The following is a 19,337-nucleotide window of genomic DNA, read 5'->3' as shown; positions in this document are numbered from 1 at the left end:
TTATTAGTAAAGTCCTGTTAAATCCGTCCTTTGCAGAAATGATTTKTTTTTTTTGGGTCAATTTCCGTTTTTTTTTTTTTGGGCAATTTTTTTCCTTTTACTTTGTTTCATTTCCTAAAGAAGGTGGAAATGCTATTATTATTACTACTACTACTAAACTAATCAGCAAAACCTTATTGTTAATATTTGTCTCTTTATCTTTATCTTATGATAATTTCTATCTTTTTTTTTTTTTTCAATTTGTTCATAACCCAACAACAACAAACACATGCATTAATGATATTTCCTATATACAAGACTTAAGGGAGAGAGAGATATCAAAGTCAAAGCTTTTTTTTTTTTTTTTTTTTAACTTTAATCTAGACAATTTTGTAAAATAACACCAGTTGCTACACCAGCATTAAGTGAATCAACAATATTATCATTACGTCTGATTTTAGGAATACCAACAAGGTAATCAGATCTTATTTTCATATTTGTTCTTACACCTGAACCTTCACTTCCAATAATCAACATAACTGGGGTTTTCTTCAATATAGTACGTAAATCTTGTAATTCAATGAATTTATTCTTTAAATGTGGTTGATCAACATCAACATCAACATCAACATCGGCATCATTCTCAGCATCATTCTCAACATGGGTAATTTCTTTAGACTTTGTACCACCTGTTGGTCTACCACTAGTACTAATAACATGCCATCCATTTTGACGAACAGAATCAATAAATTTCAAACTTGAACCCGTTTGATATATATCAATAAGATCTAATGCACCGGCAGAAGCTTTATTTGCCACAGGACCCAATTTGGCCGTACTATGATTGGGAACAACTATAAAATCAACACCAAAGAAATAAGCTGATCGTAAAATAGATCCCATATTTTGTGGATCAGTAATTTCATCTAAATATAATGATAATGGATATAATTCTTCAATTTGTTCAATATCATCATCTCTAATAACCTTCTTTGTTTTAACTTTAACCTCACCATCATCATCAACAGCAGCAGCATCATCTAATTCTTCAATTGCCAATTTATATTCTCCATTTTCAGCATGACCAACTTCTTTAATATAAGGAATATCCAATTTATTTGTTTTTAATACCACACCATTATGAACACCATTTTTACAAAGTATATTCAATGCATTTTTATCTTTTAATCTTTTAGGAACAATACCATATTTTTCCATGGCAAGTTTAACAATATCAGGATCTTCATTATTAAAAGTGTATAAATCAAGAATACGACGTTTTCCTGCCATTAATACTGCTTTAACTGGATGAGTCCCAAACACATAATCAAAAATCGTATCATTTCTATCAACCATAACCCCAGTGTCATAATTAGAAGAACCACCGGATTTAAAATTTTTCCCTTTACCTTTGGCTTCACGAGCTAATTCTCTTGCCCTTTCTCTTTCTTGATAAGCTTTTTCTTGAAGTGATTTTTCATGAGCAATTTTCATAGCTCTAAATCTTCGTTGTCGTTCAACTTTTTCATTCAATGCTTTTCTGTCTTGAGGTGATATATTACCATATTTTCTTTTGAAAAATGAATCTTTTGAAATATTCTGTTTTTCCCAAGGTTTTAATTCAATTTTGGGTTGAGGTAAATTTTTTTCAAAATTTTGTGGTTGTGGTTGTCCTTTGGTTGAATTCAGATGATGAGGTTGTTTAAATACTGGTTTTAAATCATTAGAACTAGTGGGTTTGGATTTCAATAGGGTAGGTAGTATTGAAAATGATCGTTTTTGAGAAATCATTGATATTAAATGGAATTGAATACTTTGGTTGCAAGTATATTTTGTTAGCGATGATGATGGAAGATATCATCTTATAAAATTTTCATAAAGTGCACAACTTGAATCTTTTTTTCCAACCTCCTACATACACATACACTATACCACAAACACACTATTATATAAACTTACAATTAAAGAAATGGATTTTAGTCAGTAACTTCTATATTAAATAAATAAATAAATAAATAAATAAATAAATAAATTCTCTACTTATGATAATACACCTTTAGTACTTGGAATATCATTTTTGCCAGTTTTAGAAATAGCTTCTTTAATAGCAATGGCCAATGCTTTAAAAGCACTTTCAGCTCGATGATGATCATTAAAACCTCTTAAACAATCAACATGAATAGTAATACCAGCAGCACCAGCAAAACTTTCTAAAACATGAGGGATCATTTCCGTTGACAAATCACCAATTTTTTCTCTTTTCAATCCTAATTCAATAACAGCAAATGGTCTATTTGATAAATCAACAACAGCTCTACTCAATGCTTCATCTAAAGGAGCAAATCCATGACCAAATCTTTTAACTCCTTTAATCTGTCCTAACGCTTGTTTAAAAGCCATTCCTAAACTTATACCCACATCTTCAGCAGTATGATGATCATCAATATGTAAATCTCCAATACATTCAACAATTAATGACCAACCGGAATGTTTAGCCAAGGCATGGATCATATGATCAAGAAATCCTATACCGGTTTGAACATTTATATATTGTGAACCAGATACTTGTTTAGCATGATGTTCATCAATTATTATTGATTGATTGGGGAATATTGATTCTTTTAATTCAAGTTTACCACCATCTAAATTAAGGGCAATTTGAATCTTGGTTTCATTGGTTATTCTATTGATTAAAGCTTCTCGTGACATATCAGTGGGGGCGGGGAGGATATCCTATAAGTTATGTAATGAATAATAAATTGAAAATTATTGATTGAAACAGAGAAGAACTAAACAGAGAAAGAGAATAAGGATGAGGATGAAAAATTGGTTGATTGAATTGAGTCACAGAGACACACACACAGAAAGATCTAATAGTAAAAAAACGCCTGCTTACATAATCACACTAATTATTGGTTATAAACTGAGTGAATGAGACAACACAAACAACAAACACCAAGAAGTTAAAGCACAAACGAGAAGAGAAAAAAACCCAAACCAAACCAGACCAAACCACATCAACCACATCAACCATCAACATTTTAATATCAATTAGCCTTTTTAATTTGTTGTTTAGATACTTACTTTTCCCCCTTTTTTAATTTAATTCAATTCAACTGGTTTCTTTTTTTCGGGGTTAGTTTTTCAAATGTATACATATATGGAATACTTACAGAAATGTTTTTATAAATCAACTAATTGGAATGAAGACAATATATATTCTAATATTACTGCCACATCTCAAGCTTTATTAGATTTCCCCATACCCAATGGATTTAAAATTGATTCTTCTTCGAAAACTACAGATTATCTGGCTTCATCATTCACATTATCTAATCATCATCAAATAAATGGATCATTAGCATATTTATATTCATCCATTCCATTAACTAATACCATGGGGACTAAAGATGTTTCATTACAAGATGCAATTGCTGGATTTCGAATAATTGAACCTCTGGTTGGGTTAAGATCTAAATTGAAAAACAATATTATGTCAAATCGAAGTTCTTTATTATATGGTAGAATGTATTTCCCTGGTTCAGCTCTTGAAGCAATGATAATCAAACGTCTTACGAAAAACAGTCAATTGTTAATTAAATGTGTTAATAATCCACATCTAGAAAAGAATGGAACCATGATTGTATATTTACAAAACAATACAGCAAAATATCTGAGAGAATTAATTTATTCTACTAATGAAGCATTAATTGGATTACGATGTTTATATAATCTTGGTGATGCCACATCACATAATTTTACCAATATCAACCCTGCTGTGATTCCCAAATTTGATAATTCTGTGGTATCGATAGGAACAGAAATATGGTATGCCGCAAGAACAATGAGTCCTGGATTATCAGCAGCATTAAGATATTCAACTCGATCAACATCAACGGGGAAACCTCTTACTATGACATTAGCTATAAATCCAATTGTTGGTCATGTTTCATCAACTTATACCGTTAAAACTTCAGTGGCATCTACTTTTTGTTCGAAATATGATTTCAATGTATTTTCTTATGCCAGTAATTTATCATTAGGATTTGAATTATACAGTTATGCCAATAAAAAGAAAAATTCATTTCCTAGTTTTGAACATCATGAAATCCATTCTTCTAGTGAAGAAAATAAATATCTTAAAAAACATCCAGAATTACAAAGACATCATAATCTTCATCATAATCTTCATCATCAGCGTGTTCCAATAAAATCTCATAAATATGAAGGTAATAGAACCATAATAAATCCAATACAAAACTTGGATAATGTATATCATATCAACCCTACATTGTTATCATCTAATGGTAGCACTTCTACTACCACCAATAATGAAAACACCAACACCAGCGAGACAGTGACAGCCGCATTTCAAAATTTGGTTAATGAAAGTGATTTCTCAAGTGTTTTTAAATTTTCAACTAGTCTAAATGATAAAGTAGTAAAGATTTTATGGGAAGGTAGATTAAAAGAATTTTTAGTTAGTACAGGAGTTAAATTATCTTTAAATCCAATTACAAATACTCCTGAATTCAACAAATTAGGTATATCTTTTTCATATGCTCTTTAAAAGAAGTAAGTTGCTAGATAGGTTAGTTAAATAATATAGAACCATACCTTTGATAGATAGATAGAGATGAAGATAGAGTAAGTGTAGCATTAAATATTACTAGACGACGCGCACGACCTTTGTTGGTGGTTCTGATTTGAAAATTTGAAAACGGGAAGAAAAAAAAAATTCTTTTTCAACAAATAAGAAACCTTTCAAAAAAAGCTCAAGTATATTGACACCACCACCACCACCACCACCCCTCCAAATCAACATGTCTGGAAGTAGTAGTGAACTATTTAATTTGGTGAAAAACTCCAGATTAGCACAAGTTGCTAAACCACTTCTGAACAATATTCGTGGGAATTCTAAAACCCCTACTCATCAAGTAATTTTCACTCCTAAATCGAGTGCTTTAAGATCTGATTATGGGTTAAAATCAACATTACCAAATAAAATTGGATCATCACATATATCATTTAATGATATTGATAATCGTCAAAGTATGCCTGATGTTGAAAAAAATTCGGGATTTCATTATAAACAATTGATGTTTCAAGAATTGGGATTATGTATTAAAACTCATTTCACTAATAAAAACCCATTATTTTATCATGAAAATAATAAATCTAATAAACCAATGAAAGATGGAAGTTTAACAAATACATTGAATTTACCAACTAAAGTTCAAATTCTGGAAATTAATAAAATTTTAAAGAAAAATCCTCAAATTTATAAAGAATTTCGTCAATATTTAATTGAAAATCATCCTAATATTTTATTATCATCCTCCTCCTCCTCCTCATCATCATCATCAACAACCACCACCACCACAAATTCTTCACAACTGGAAATCATTGACGCATTGAAAAAATTTTTATCAACTTCATCAAAAATTTCCAAAAAGAAAGTTAATTTATTCACTACTCATAAAATTGATCCTAAATTTCAACAAAATCAAATTCAAGGAACTGGAGGATTTTCTTATAATCAAAAAGGTCGATTAAGAAACACTCCTAATGGGATTAAATATGGTACTGTACTTCCAGGAAGAATCATTGCTAATAAAGAAGCAGCAATCATGGGGTTTGTTGCTAGTGTTACTGATCGTTCAATCACTTTACAATCAAATTATGCTAAAAATGCTCCAGGTAAGCATCATCGTCAATTCACCGTTCCATTTAAAATTAATGAAGCTGAACTTGGTGAAGATGGTTCAATTAGATTTTTTGCTGAAGGTATCAAAACTGGGAAATGGATGGAAGCTAATGATAATAGATATGTTCCTACAAAGACTAATTTTGCTAGTTCTTCAGAAAGAAATAAAGCTGATGGTAAAAGTTTGGAAAGTTTATTAAATTTAATTCTTCCAACCAAATAAGAATAGAAATAATAAAAGAAATTAATCAATCAATCTCTTGTATATAATACATAAATTTTTTTTTCTTCTAATATATTACAATTGTACAATATATATACATACATATTCTGCTATTTACTATTATGTTGAGGAGTTTTCTTTAATGGGTTCTGGAGTTTGTTCAATTTGATCACTGATTAAAGAATCCACAGTATCAGTAGCAACAGGTGCTTCTTTAACATCTTCATTTTGTGGTTGAGATTCATCATTGTCATGATCTTTCAGTACAAGTTCATTCGACTCATCTCTTACTTTACGGTCATTTTCACTTTTATTACCTTCATTTTGTTCATCATTATCTTCTAAAGATTCCACTTTTATTTTCTTACTATTATTATTATTATTATTTTCACCTAAATCATCATCACCTTGTTCATTACCAGTTTTAGATTCTTCTTTAATCTTTCTCTTTTTAGGGTATTTTTTCGGTTCTGATGGAGTTTCATGTTGAATAGTTGGAATACCCGTCATTTTCTTTTCTTCTTGATTAAGCAGAACTCGAATATTTTCTGCCAATTCTTCATCTAATTTCCCATCTACTTGATACCATAAATAAAATGATGAAGTTCTAGTTCCAACTTCAAGTATATGTTTCATTTTTGTTTGAACTTCCTTTATAGGATTCACACTATTCATAAATATTGGAACTAATTTTGATGGTATTCCATGTATGGTGAATGATAATGTTGTGAATCTATATTCTGGTTCTACTGGAGGTTCTAATGGTTTAGGGGTAGTGGGTTTCTTTGGAGGTGGGACTCTACGTTTCTTTTTACCACGTCTAGGTGGTGCTCTTCTCTTGGCAGGAACAATTTCTTCAATTTCTTCAATTTCTTCAGTTTCTTCAATTTCTTCAATTTCTTCAATTTCTTGTTTGATTTCTTCTGGTTCTTCTGTGGCTTGTACATCATCAGAAATTTCAATCACTTCAATTTCAGATTTTACAGTATTAGTTGTGTTGTCTCCCATTTCAACATCTTTTGATTGTCCTTCTTGTACTTCATCAAGGGATTGGACCAGTTTCAGCTCATCACCTTCTTTATTCTTCTCATTTGACTTTTCCTTCTCTAGTTGTTCTTTATTCTTTCTTTCTTCCTCTTTTTCTTTTTGTCTCTTTTTCTCTTCTTCTTCAGCTTTTTTATTACTATATTCTTCCAATTTCTTTTCATATTCATCAACTTCCTTTTGATTATGTATCCAAATAAAACTCATCAATATATCTCTATTATCAGAATTATTCCCATTTTCAGCATTAATCATAGTACCAGCAGGAAGAACTTCACATATTGCATCTTTAGGTAATAAAAATCTTACATTTGGATTTTCAACAAATTCAAACAATAATGTAGCATCTTCCAAGTATCGTTCTTGAAATGCTGTCAATTTTTGATCATCTGGTATTTCTGCTTTAGAGTGTTTTGATTGTTTTGGTGGTTTCTCCTTTTTCACTTTTGGAGGTTTTTCAAAGGATTTCTTTTTCTCTTTTGACGGTAAATCTTTCAAGTCTTTATCCAGTTTAGTTTCTGGTGGTATCTCTTTTTCATTTGTGTCTTCTTTTTTAACATCTATTTCAACTTTCTTTCCCTTTGTTGAATCTTCGTTTGCTTGTGTTTTATCTTCGTCTTTCTTCTTCAGAGTTTCTTCATCTTTCTTCGATTCTTCATCTTTCTTCGATTCTTCATCTTTCTTCGATTCTTCATCTTTCTTCGATTCTTCATCTTTCTTCGATTCTTCATTACTTTTTGTGGACTCTTCACTCTTGTCTTTCTTTGGTTCTTCAGCTTTGTTTTTTTCTGACTCTTCATTCTTTTCTATCTTCAGCTTATCTGTTTCCTTCTCTTCTTTGCCATCTATTTCTACTTTATCTTTCTTTAATTCTTGACTGTTCTTTTTCGTTTGTTCCTCTTTGTCTTTAATCTCCTCCTTCTCCTTTGGTTTGGATTCTTTCTCATTAGTTTCAACTTTATCCTTCAATCCCGGTTTCTCATTCTCATTCTTATTCACATTCACATTATCTTTTGGATTTAATTCTTTTTTCTCTGTTGATTCCAAATCTTTGGATTGTCCTTCCGCCTCTTCTGCTTTTTCTTCATTTTTTGAAGAAGTTTCCTTTGGTAATTTTTCCTTGTCATTGGATTGTGTTGTCTTACCAGCTTCTTCTTTAACTTTTGATTCGACACTATCTTTATCTTTCTTATTTTCACTTGATGATGGTTTTGATTCTTGTGAAGATTGCAGTTCATTGTTGATGGCACTTCCCCAAACAGGTGTTCTAAAAACTTCTTCCCATACTGAATCATCATGAGGTGGAGGACCCATGGCTTTAGCACGTTTAATATATTCTTTAAATACATCAATTTGTTGCATTGATGCTTGACCTAGAGCTACCGTACGCATAAGTGCATTCAATGAAGAATCTCTGGCAGCGATTAGATTTAAATTTTTAATCATTAATTGATTTTCTTCTGAGTTTATATTATATTTTGGTGTAGTTTGAGAACCAGCTACGGCGGAGTTGTTACTTGTGGCCATGTTTGGAGGATTATTGTTGACGGTTTTGGCCGCTTCTCCAGTTTGCGTTCCTGTCAGTACTTTAAGTTTTTGCTTAACATTTTCAGATTGAGAAGTTGTAATTTCCAGTTTGATTTTAAGATTAGTTGAAATTGATGGTTGTTGTTTTGACGTGTCTTTGGAATTTAATTGTTTGGCAGTCTGTTTCTTCTTACTTTGCAGTGTCTTGGATGTACTAGCATCTCCAGTTCCAACTTCTTTTTGATTTCCTATACTAGATTTTTGAATAACCCCAACAATTAAAGTATCCTTGACATTATTTCCAGTTCCTTTCAGTTGAGATGACTTTTCTTTATCCTTCTTCTCCTTCTCTTTATCTTTCCGTTCTTTCTCCTTTTCTTTTTCTTTCTTTTCCTTCTCTTTCTTTTCTCTTTCCAATTCTCTTTCCTTTTCTCTTTGTTCCTTTTGCTTTTGTTTCTCTTCCTTTTGTTTCTGTTTCAATTGTTTTTCCAATTCCTTCTCTTTCAATCGTTCCAATCGTTCTTGTTCTTTAATCAATCGATTTTCTTCTCTTAATTTATCTTTCAATTCTTTTTCCTTTAATTTATTAATTTTTTTCAATTCTTTTTCTCGTTGTTTAATTAATTTGATTTCATTAATATCTGATCGTTTATCTTTAGCTATAAATATTCGTATTTCAAATGAATGAATCCCGGAACTAAAACTTAATCCACCATCGCATAATTTCACCATGATATCTCTAGCACTAGAATCATTATTTAATACCATTTCTCGATTTAAATATATGTCATTTTCCATGGATTTAGGTAATGGTTTATCTAATTCTAATAATTTCCTAACGTATGATGATTGTTTCACCCAAAAAAGTTTAAACATGGGACACATTGTAAGATAATTATTACGAGATTTTATTAAGGAATAATATAAAGTACCTGTATCTTTTATTGTTAATGGATGAGTGAAAATTGATGATGTTGATGTTGGTGGTTGAGAATATGATACTGGTAATGATTGAAGAACATCATAAGGACGAATTATGGTTTTAGATAATTCTTCTTGTTCTTTTTCAATCTCTTCTCGTTTAGAAGTAGTTATCCTACGTCTAATTCGAGGTGCCATAGTAGATGTTGTGATTAAAATACTGATGGCAAGGTGTTAAGATATGAAGTTGTTGTTTTTAAAAGAGAAGTAAAGAAATTTCGGAGGAGTTTTATTTATTTGTTGATAATTTTTTTTTTTCAGCTTTCACTCTCGATTACCACCCATAAAACATACCAACGAACTCATTACACAACTAAGCTCTGTTTCAAATATGGTATAAACAGTTACAATTCTTTTTTAAAATTTTCTTTCTCATAAATTTATCGTCCATTACAACGTTCCCCCATATATATATATATATATATATAAAATACGAAAAAGTGTCTTTCTTAAGTAAAAATCTATAAAATCTCTTCAAGAACTTCTAATCCTTGATTGAAAAGTGTAATCATCACATCTAATTCATTAACCAATTTCTGTTTGGAAACTGTATCTGAAAATATATCACCATTAATATTAGGTATGGTTGGGAACACACTAAAAGTTGGATTACCATTATTAGTTGCCCCTCCACCATTAAGACTGAAATTAGCTTGCAGTTGCAGAACACTATTTGAACTCCCTCTATTTGCAAACATAGTAGGCGGTGGCGGTGGAGCAGTAGAAGCAGCAGCAGTAGTTGGAGCACTATTATTACCATTTGAAAATCCTAAACTAGACAAATTATGACTTGATGAACTAGCAAGCGATTTCTTTTGTGACAGTAAACTATTTTGATGAGATCTACTATTACCACTACCATTATTAGTCTTTTCTAAAGATTCATCATTATTAATGTTTGGAAATAATTGTGAATGGTCCTTTTCAGTGACAGGTGTCATTGATACAGGCATACTAGCTGCTTGAGCAGGGTTTATACCAAATTGATTAACATTATTATTGTCACCACCTCCGCCACCATTATTCCCACCATCTTGGTGATCATTTGTTAATGATGACATGTTATTTATTAATGTATTAGATGGAGTTGGCATTTGAATAAATCCTGGTTTATTACGTTGACTTTTCATATTACCTGCCATTCCTCCAGAAGTCGTTGATGTAGCTGTTGTTGTTGTTGTTGTAGATGTTGATACTGATGCAGAAGTTGATGATGAAGTTGGAAGAACAGGTAAAGATTGTTGGGTAATCAATTGTGGAGGTGCTTGCATAGGAGGATGACTACCGGTACCACCAGTTATTCCTGCATTCATATTTTCCAGTTTCATATTTATTGGTTGTAATAATGGGTTTGAACTTGATTGTAATGCTTTCATTTTTGATGGTGATCCAGTCTTGCTCATACTTGTGGCATTTAACAAATTGACAGAAGATGGTGGTTTAGGTGATGGTGTTCGAACTGAAGCAGGTGTAGTATAAGGTGGTGTATGAGGTACAGCTGATGATGTTTGTTGAAACTGAGCATTAGCAGTCCCACCAGTATTAGAGATGGTTTTCTTTCTTGGTCTATTTATGCCATTATTACCGCCAGTACTACCACCATTATCTTTTGGTGACGTATTCAACGAGGAAAATCGACTTTCCAAATTTCCAGAAGCCGATTGTGAATGATATAACGCCGGTGGTTTGTTTAATTGTGGGTGGTTGGTTGTATTTGTTGCTGATGCAGAGGGTAATTGTGAAAGACTGTCCATGTCTGGGATTTCAATTGTTGGTGATTCCATTCTTTCCATAATATTGACATTGCTTTTTGGTGGAGCCAAATCTTCTTGTTCCTCTGAATTATCTTCAAACAACATTTGTAGAGATTTAGGAACTTCAGTGGTAGACTTGCTATTATTTTTCAGTGCTGTCATAGAATTTTGGTTTGTGGCTGCCAATGTATTATTTTTGGTGGTAGGTGCTTTTAAAGTTGGTAAAGTAGAATAAGTGTTTCCTTGTTGAGTATCAAAATTGTTGTTATATTGTTGATTAACTTTATCCAAATCAATATCATTTTCCATAATATATTCTCGACTACTCAAAGAATCGAAATCCCATTTGACTTGTATTTGGTTATTATGTCCATCATGATCTTGGTGATCATTCTGCTGCTGCTGCTGCTGATGTTGTTGCTGTTGATTATGATATCCACCATCAAGATTTTTATTAACAATTTCATCAACAGAATCTTCTTGTTCATTTTCTAAATTAATGAAAACTGAATCACGCGAAGAATTTCGATCTCTCCATAATAAATATCTTGATATAACTTCTTTAAGTATTGATGTAGGATGATTTTTATAAATTTTAACCAATTTACATTTCATTAAATCATCAGCTGAAGGTCTTTCCTCAGGATTTTCATCAAGACACAAGGCAATACATTCTTTTAATGCCTGAGAAAACTCTCTTCCCTCCAATCGAGGTGGAGTCAGTTTAGAAATTAATTGCATGGCCCATGATGCATCTTTATCACAATATGGTGGATTACCCGTGGCAATTTCATAAATAGTGATCCCTAATGACCATATATCTGCTTTACTATTATAGGTGTCTCCAGTACGTATAACTTCTGGAGCCATCCAATAGGGAGTTCCTGCCATTGTTGTACGTTTAGTGGAATTGGCAGTTATTTTGGCAGCAACACCAAAATCACATAATTGAACATTACCTTCTTTTGAAATTAATACATTGGCAGCCTTTAAATCACGATGGATAACTCCCAATTTATGAACTGCCGATAATGTCATTAATAATTCACGTACAATCACAGCAACATATCTTTCTTCTAATACCCCAGCTTTTAATAATGTTCGTAATGATCCACCAGCACAATAATCCATAATGATCCATAATTTGGTATCATTTAAAATACAGCCATAATAATGAGTGATATTAGGGACATTTTTCAATTCACTTAAAAATTGGATTTCTTGTTGAACATCAATAACTTCATCTTCTTCAGTATCAAGATTAAGTACTTTTATGGCAACTATTTGCTTTGTTTGTTTATTTTGGGCTTTATAAACAACACCAAATTTCCCTCTTCCAATAACTTCTGTACGTTTATATAATGATGTTGCATTCATTTGCATCAACCCACAATAAGAAAAATATGTTCAATAATGTCTAGTAATTGTCTTGAAGATATTGTAGTTATCCTTTGATTAAGGGTGTCAGGAGTAAATTTAAATACTTCAACTGTAATATAATTAGTTTTATTTTATTAATAATTGTCTTAAATAAAAGTTGTTGGATGTTAATTGGAATTGGAAATGGAAATTGATTTAGTTTTCTTTTTGGTTGTAACAAATAGAAAAACAGAAAACGATGAAACCAAATGAAGAAAAGTCCCCCGCCCACCGTCAAAAGGAAAGAGCACTAATTTAAATTTTATAGTGAGCAGATTTTTAAAACAGAAGGAGAAGAAGAAGAAAAAAAAAGAGGCGGCCGTAAGATAAGGCGAGACACGACTGACAAAACATTCTCTTAGACAAGCATCTACTGCCACTACCACCACGAAGACGAGAATAAACCTTTTTGTATGGTTCATTGGATACGTTACAAGCTATAAACTCAACACCTATCCAATACCCATAGCAATATGAAGAGTCAATATATCCTTGTTTTGAGAAAGCACAATTACCAAAGCCAATTGTTACGAGAGAAGATAAATTCAAATGTGCCCAATTATTAAAAAATTCATTCAACTCATAATATATTCGTCAATGTGATATATAACCTCTATATAAATAACGAATACCCGGTTTAACTTTTCTATCAAATTCAGTTTCATATCAAACTTCTAACATTCTATTAATTCAAATCTAACAGATTTAATAATTGATTTTGTTCAAAAGACATTCGATGATTATTACTATTATTAGACAACATGGAAATTTCAGCATCAATGGCAGCTTCATCATTTAATTGAATCAACGCCTCAATATTAGCTTCTTGTTCATTTTGTCGTGCAATAGTGACAGATGTCTGATCTTTTGTGGGTTCATCACTATATGGTTTATAGACTTTTAATAAACCATTATCCGCTGAATTATATGAGGAAGAAGAAGAAAGAGGAGTTGAGCCTGATCTTGACCCCGATCCTTCAAGTAACTCCGTTTGTTCATCAACACGATCAAACAAATACGATTGATTCAGATCAGCATTACCATCATGTTCATTACCAGTACCACTATTATAGGGGAATTTCATACTGATTAAATCAGCATCATTATAATTATCATTATCAATTCCAATTCCAATCCCACGTTCATGGCCATTTTTCAAATTCCTTTGATTTTGATTTACATTGAATGCACTATCCCAACTTAATATTACTACTCCACATAACACACCAATCAATCCAATAATTATCCATATTAATTGTAACCAAGTCATTTTATGACTTGTTATTAATGAATTGAAAATTAAATCATTAATCAAATTAATCAAATTATAAATTAAAAAACATAATGGGTATAATATTGCCGTAGTGATTTGAGCTAAACCTAAATTAAATGCAGTTAATTGTAATCCAACAATTGATAACATGGTTAATAATAATAAATATGGTAGGGCATTAGTAATTGTAAATAAATTTTTAAAACTTTCATGAAGTATAGTTTCAATAATGACATCAATAATAGATTTGGCAAATAAAAACGTGTGAGCTGTTAATGTACCACTAATAATTCCATAATTCACACCTTTAAAAAATTGATATTTATTGTTGCATGAATTGATAGGTATATGTTTTTTATTGTCATCATCACCACCACCACTACTACTATTATTATTGTTATTGTCGTTACAAACAGTTATTATTGAAAATGGTTGTCGAGTTTGTAATTGTCGGATTTTCTTATTCAAATAAATATAATTCACAAGTAATAATCCCAACATCATGGTAAACGTTCCAATAAACCAAATGACAAAACTTGGATTAATCAATTTTTGTAAGATTAAATGAAATCGTTCCTCAATAGGTGGCAATGGTTTTAAAGGTGAATTTGATGGAGTTGAATTGACATTACCATTATAAGCTATAATTATTGCTCCTAAAGATATTATCCCGGTACCAACCCATAATTTATTTGTGAAATGATCGCCAGGTAATAATAAACAACTTAATATGGAATTGAAAATTAATCCAATACTTTGTAAAGGAGATAGTATAATCAATGGTAAAGTACTAATTTGAATAATTGAACCTAAAACATTGGCTATAATAAATAATAAAAACCCGAAAAGCCACATATTTCGTTTATATTTTTGTTGTTGATGATTTAAATGTATTTGACGCCGTAAATTTTGTTCTTGTTCATGTTGTTGATCATCTATATCGTTGGTATTATTGTTGGTGTTGCTATTTGTTGGAATAGTTGAATCCAAAGGAAGATATTGAATGTGTAATAAATGTGATTTTCTTTGTAGTGTTATACCTAATGATTGTAACCCAGATGATATCACAGCTACTGAGCATCCTAGTATAATAGAAGAAGTAGATGATTCAGACATTTTCTTGAAGCAAATGGAGGAGTTAATAGCGGGGATAACGTGCCTGTTGAGTAGTTTAATGGTTGAATTTGAAAGTAATAGTTGAAAAAAAACTTGTAATAATAAAACAAATATAAAATAAGAATACAAATGTAGAAAAGAATGAAAGACAGAATGAAATAAATAAATAAATAATACTTGAAAAAGAATGAACTGAAGTATAGATTTATAAATGATGTAAGTTAAAGGAAAAGGTAAATCGTATAGATCGGAATCTTGTGTATTATTATTTGTTGAGTTGTGTTCCCTTTTTTTTTTATTACAGTTGATATCTCAAAAGTAATATGTGTTGTGTGTAAGGTGTGATAAAAATAGTTGGGTCGTGGTAGATTTTCTATTTTTTTTTTTTCTTCTGTCGCCCTCCGCGCCCCAAAAGATCACTTTTTTTCGTACTACATCGAACAAAATAAAATGAGATCTGGCCCCATCAAAATCTTGCCAACCCCCCTGTCAATTTGGAATTAATTTCGGTGCACGATCGGAATCAGTAACACAAGAGTAATAGAACACAAAATTATTTAGAAGGAGGCGGTACCTTCCACAACCTACACCGCACACATTCATTGTTAACACGTAACCAATACATAACACTTAATTGACCTTCACTACACACCATCAACACTTCCCTCAGATAGAATAAACATTAAGTGATTAAAAAAAGTATATCATATGTGTGTAGATAATAGAAAAAAAAAGATTGTTTGAAAAAAAAAAAACAATGCTGTTGTTGTTATTGGTGTTACATATTACAACGTTGTCCGCATAAACATATGCATAATGATTATGTTGTATTGACACCAACATCACATAACTTAGCATAAAAAATATAACGTGGTTTTTAAATGAGATCACTCACTTATTTGATGTTATACTTCCATTGTTGTTTCCATTAAAAGCAAAATTAGTATGTCACGTGGACACAGTACTGATTGGTAGCAGCATTGAAACTCGCTCTGTTTTTTACACAATACACGACTTTGTTCTTCATCATTTTTTTAAAACACAATTTGATTTTGTTTTGGTGGGTGGTGTTGCCAAAACTTCAATCGTCTAATTTCCAACACATAAGAATAGCACCACCAACAAGCACTAAGCACCAACTTATATATGGAAATATCTAACACTATAGCTATTACAAACTCACTACTCTAATCATGGAACAAGAATTAACTCAAATTATAAACTTATTAACATCAAATGAACTACCGACGACATTAACTGGATTGGAACAAACCCATAAATTGTTGATGAGTTTATTACCATCGATTAAACAGTATCAAAATTTATTAACGAATACCAATAATAGTGCATTAATGTATAATCAACGTCATATAAAGCAAAATCGAGATTTACAACAATTGATACAATTTCAAATTTTACAAGATAATTTCCAATATAATTTATTACAATATCTATTACCAATTTATGATAAATACGAATTAACTTTAAATGATTATTTATTAAGTAATCAAATAATTCAAGGTATATTATTAATTCATCCCAATTCTAAAAGAATATTTAGTATTAATCATCATAATATGAAAATTATTCTTGATTTATTAGATGGCTGCAACAATACCAACAACAACAATAATAAAGATTCTGTTAATGATAATATGAAATTATCCATATCACTAATATCTACTTTAATTCATATTTTATTGAAGAATTATGATAATTATCGAATATTTGAAGATTTAAATGGTTGTAGTATATTAATTAAACATTTTAAATTGAGTTCATTTGAAAATATTAATGATCAAAACAACACCAACACTAACACTAACAGTAATAATAACAATAATGAAGATGAAGAATTAAATAATAATTTGAATTTCAAAATTATTGAATTTTTAATGCTTTATTTGTCAGAAGAAATTGATAATAGTGGAGGAGGTAAATCAATTCAAGAAAAATCACAATTCTTCATTAATGATTTCCCGGAAATTGATTCATTAATTGAAAATCTCAATCAATTAAATAATTTATAAATTAAGATAAAAGAACAAGACTAATTATGTATGTATGTATGTATATATATCTATATATATATAGTTAACCTTCAATTACAATTGAATTTAATATCAAAATTCTTTTCAAATTTAGATTGCGCCTTTTGAATTGTTTGTGATGAATATTTTGAATTCATATTCTTATTTTGAGTATTATAATTGATCTGACTACCAAAAGTTGTTTGATTTCCTAAAAATTTCAAACCCAGAGTTGATGCTTGAGTATTCAATTCAATAGAATTATTAAAAGTACTACCATGTCTTGGTTGATATAAACTTTGATTCTTAATCAATGCACCATCATTATATTTGCCATTAACTTGAGGATTAATATTAAACATAGAATCTTGTAATTGTTCTTGTTCTTCTTCAGCATTATTGTTGATACCATCATAATAAGAAGAACAATAATAATCATTCAATTTTTTATATTTTGGTATTGATTGTTGATTATTAACCATATTAACCAATTTATCTTTATTTTTATCGTTATTTTTATTTTTCAATAAATCATATCTTCGTTGTTTTAATATCATTTCGGCTTTTTCATCAATGATATAATCTTCAGGTACATCATTAACTTTCAATCCTAATAATTTCCGTTGATGAATAGTTAATGGTAAATCATAACATTGATCTTGACCTTTTAATAATTTGAATCCAGCAATAATTATACTGATAATGAAATATCCTATGATTAATTTTGTTATTAATACAAAATAAAATGCAATGGTGCTAGTATTTGATACTGATATTGATGACGATGATGACGATTGAGGTATTATCATATGATTATTATGACTATAGTTGTATAATTGAGAATCAGATTCTTTTGTTGATGATATAGATCTAGCATTTAATAATAATACCAATAATTTTGAAATTGATGATTTAAATAATATAAATATCATTAAATAAATAATATTTCGTATTAATGATTTCATTTGATATTCAAGATTAATTTGTCTCGAAATGGCTTCTTTTACAATAGGATTTTCCCAAGATCCTTGTGGATTATCATTATTAGGGTCATCATCATCAATAATATCATCTTCATTTATTTCATTTCGTATACTTTGTAATACTTGTGCATGTGTATTACTTTCTTTTGCTCTTTTCGCAGTTATGGCATTAATAAATATTGGTAACTTGGTTGCTTTATTGAATTCATTATCTTTTTCCTCTTGTTGTGATTGATCATTAAGTTTAACATTTGGAGGGAGACAATCTTTAATTCCATAAAATCCATCTTTAAAATCATGACTTGGTGGTTTATAATACATTGGTCGATCTAATCGTTTGATTGTTTCCAATTCTTGTTGTCTCCATTGATTATCTTTTTCAAGAGATAATTTTGTTTGTAAAATTTTAAAACTAGCATCTTTTAAAATAGTAGAAGAAGATGTTGTTGATGGATCAACATTCAGTAAGGAAGTACTATTAAACTGTTCTCTTTCAGATGCTAATGATTTAGAATTAAAATTTAGGGTAGAAACTAAACGATTATCACTCATACTATTATTTCGTGGTAATCGTTGTAATGTCACTGGTAAATTGACAATTGATGAATCGATTTTAGGATAAACAGAATCATATGGTTTTGTAGTAAAACTAACAGCATCATCATATATTGTATCCTCTAATACAGCATCAGACATTTTCTTTTATTAAAACCCAAATCTATTCAAATGATAATAAAGTCAATGAATTGAAGTAATTATTCAATCAAATCTTGTATTGGCTTTATGGATAGCGAGAGAGAGCAAGATCTTCTTGGTGATGTTTTTTTTTTCAGTTTCAGTTTCAGTTTCTATTTCTGTCTTTCATCAAATTCGTATTACTCAAGTCGTGTATTTATTACCAATTCGCTATAAAAGCAAAATAAAATTGGTAGCAGAATTGAACACTAGAGTTATCAATAACTAGGGGGAAGAGTACAACTATTACTATTGCCTTTTTGATTAATGAATATGTGATCTCATTCAAAATTTGTATATATGAGGGGGAAACCCGCAAATGAGGGAATTCCAATAAATAAACAAATTATTGAAACCATCAACTTCTGTAATCCGATTTATTTGAATGGATGTTGATTTCTTATCTTAAATGTTTTAGGTGCTATTGCTACATAAAAAGTCAAGGTTCCTTAATATAATTTAGATTAAAATTTACATATAAGACTTTATAATAATTCACCACAATCCATAAAGTGAGAGAGTGTAGTTTTGTGAATTGAGGTATTTCCTGGAGGTTTTCTCTTGTA

The 19,337-nt window shown here is 30.2% G+C and overlaps 10 protein-coding genes across 10 annotated transcripts; 3 read left to right on the top strand and 7 right to left on the bottom strand. All coding sequences in view use genetic code 12, as the record gives it.

Annotated features, from left to right (window-relative positions):
- Window positions 1–354: 354 nt before the first annotated feature.
- CAALFM_C204820WA (uncharacterized protein) lies at window positions 355–1,770 on the bottom strand (the record flags this gene model as incomplete). Its single annotated transcript, XM_705518.2, has 1 exon — window positions 355–1,770. The coding sequence occupies one exon, from the start codon at window positions 1,768–1,770 to the stop codon at window positions 355–357; it is 1,416 nt and encodes a 471-aa protein (XP_710610.2).
- A 249-nt stretch (window positions 1,771–2,019) lies between these two features.
- Window positions 2,020–2,688, bottom strand: HIS3 (imidazoleglycerol-phosphate dehydratase; the record flags this gene model as incomplete). The annotated part of the gene is made up of 1 exon (XM_705519.2): window positions 2,020–2,688. The coding sequence occupies one exon, from the start codon at window positions 2,686–2,688 to the stop codon at window positions 2,020–2,022; it is 669 nt and encodes a 222-aa protein (XP_710611.1).
- Window positions 2,689–3,127: 439 nt separating this feature from the next.
- Window positions 3,128–4,549, top strand: MDM10 (Mdm10p; the record flags this gene model as incomplete). Its single annotated transcript, XM_705520.2, has 1 exon — window positions 3,128–4,549. The coding sequence occupies one exon, from the start codon at window positions 3,128–3,130 to the stop codon at window positions 4,547–4,549; it is 1,422 nt and encodes a 473-aa protein (XP_710612.2).
- Window positions 4,550–4,802: 253 nt separating this feature from the next.
- On the top strand, window positions 4,803–5,909 carry CAALFM_C204790CA (mitochondrial 37S ribosomal protein bS1m; the record flags this gene model as incomplete). Its single annotated transcript, XM_705521.2, has 1 exon — window positions 4,803–5,909. The coding sequence occupies one exon, from the start codon at window positions 4,803–4,805 to the stop codon at window positions 5,907–5,909; it is 1,107 nt and encodes a 368-aa protein (XP_710613.2).
- Window positions 5,910–6,029: 120 nt separating this feature from the next.
- On the bottom strand, window positions 6,030–8,480 carry CAALFM_C204780WA (uncharacterized protein; the record flags this gene model as incomplete). Its single annotated transcript, XM_705523.2, has 1 exon — window positions 6,030–8,480. The coding sequence occupies one exon, from the start codon at window positions 8,478–8,480 to the stop codon at window positions 6,030–6,032; it is 2,451 nt and encodes an 816-aa protein (XP_710615.2).
- Window positions 8,481–8,627: 147 nt separating this feature from the next.
- Window positions 8,628–9,599, bottom strand: CAALFM_C204770WA (uncharacterized protein; the record flags this gene model as incomplete). Its single annotated transcript, XM_705525.2, has 1 exon — window positions 8,628–9,599. A coding segment is annotated over one exon (972 nt), but the record flags the coding sequence as incomplete, so codon positions are not given.
- A 323-nt stretch (window positions 9,600–9,922) lies between these two features.
- KIC1 (putative serine/threonine protein kinase) lies at window positions 9,923–12,598 on the bottom strand (the record flags this gene model as incomplete). The annotated part of the gene is made up of 1 exon (XM_705526.2): window positions 9,923–12,598. The coding sequence occupies one exon, from the start codon at window positions 12,596–12,598 to the stop codon at window positions 9,923–9,925; it is 2,676 nt and encodes an 891-aa protein (XP_710618.1).
- A 721-nt stretch (window positions 12,599–13,319) lies between these two features.
- CAALFM_C204750WA (uncharacterized protein) lies at window positions 13,320–15,023 on the bottom strand (the record flags this gene model as incomplete). Its single annotated transcript, XM_705527.2, has 1 exon — window positions 13,320–15,023. One exon carries the CDS (start codon window positions 15,021–15,023, stop codon window positions 13,320–13,322), a length of 1,704 nt encoding a protein of 567 aa, XP_710619.2.
- Window positions 15,024–16,216: 1,193 nt separating this feature from the next.
- On the top strand, window positions 16,217–17,053 carry CAALFM_C204740CA (uncharacterized protein; the record flags this gene model as incomplete). The annotated part of the gene is made up of 1 exon (XM_705528.2): window positions 16,217–17,053. The coding sequence occupies one exon, from the start codon at window positions 16,217–16,219 to the stop codon at window positions 17,051–17,053; it is 837 nt and encodes a 278-aa protein (XP_710620.2).
- Window positions 17,054–17,124: 71 nt separating this feature from the next.
- On the bottom strand, window positions 17,125–18,732 carry CAALFM_C204730WA (uncharacterized protein; the record flags this gene model as incomplete). The annotated part of the gene is made up of 1 exon (XM_705529.2): window positions 17,125–18,732. The coding sequence occupies one exon, from the start codon at window positions 18,730–18,732 to the stop codon at window positions 17,125–17,127; it is 1,608 nt and encodes a 535-aa protein (XP_710621.1).
- Between the last annotated feature and the right edge of the window lie 605 nt (window positions 18,733–19,337).

The sequence above is a fragment of the Candida albicans genome, chromosome 2, assembly GCF_000182965.3.
Source record: "Candida albicans SC5314 chromosome 2, complete sequence".
Lineage (NCBI taxonomy): Eukaryota > Fungi > Ascomycota > Pichiomycetes > Serinales > Debaryomycetaceae > Candida > Candida albicans.
This window is presented reverse-complemented; position numbering and strand designations above follow the sequence as displayed.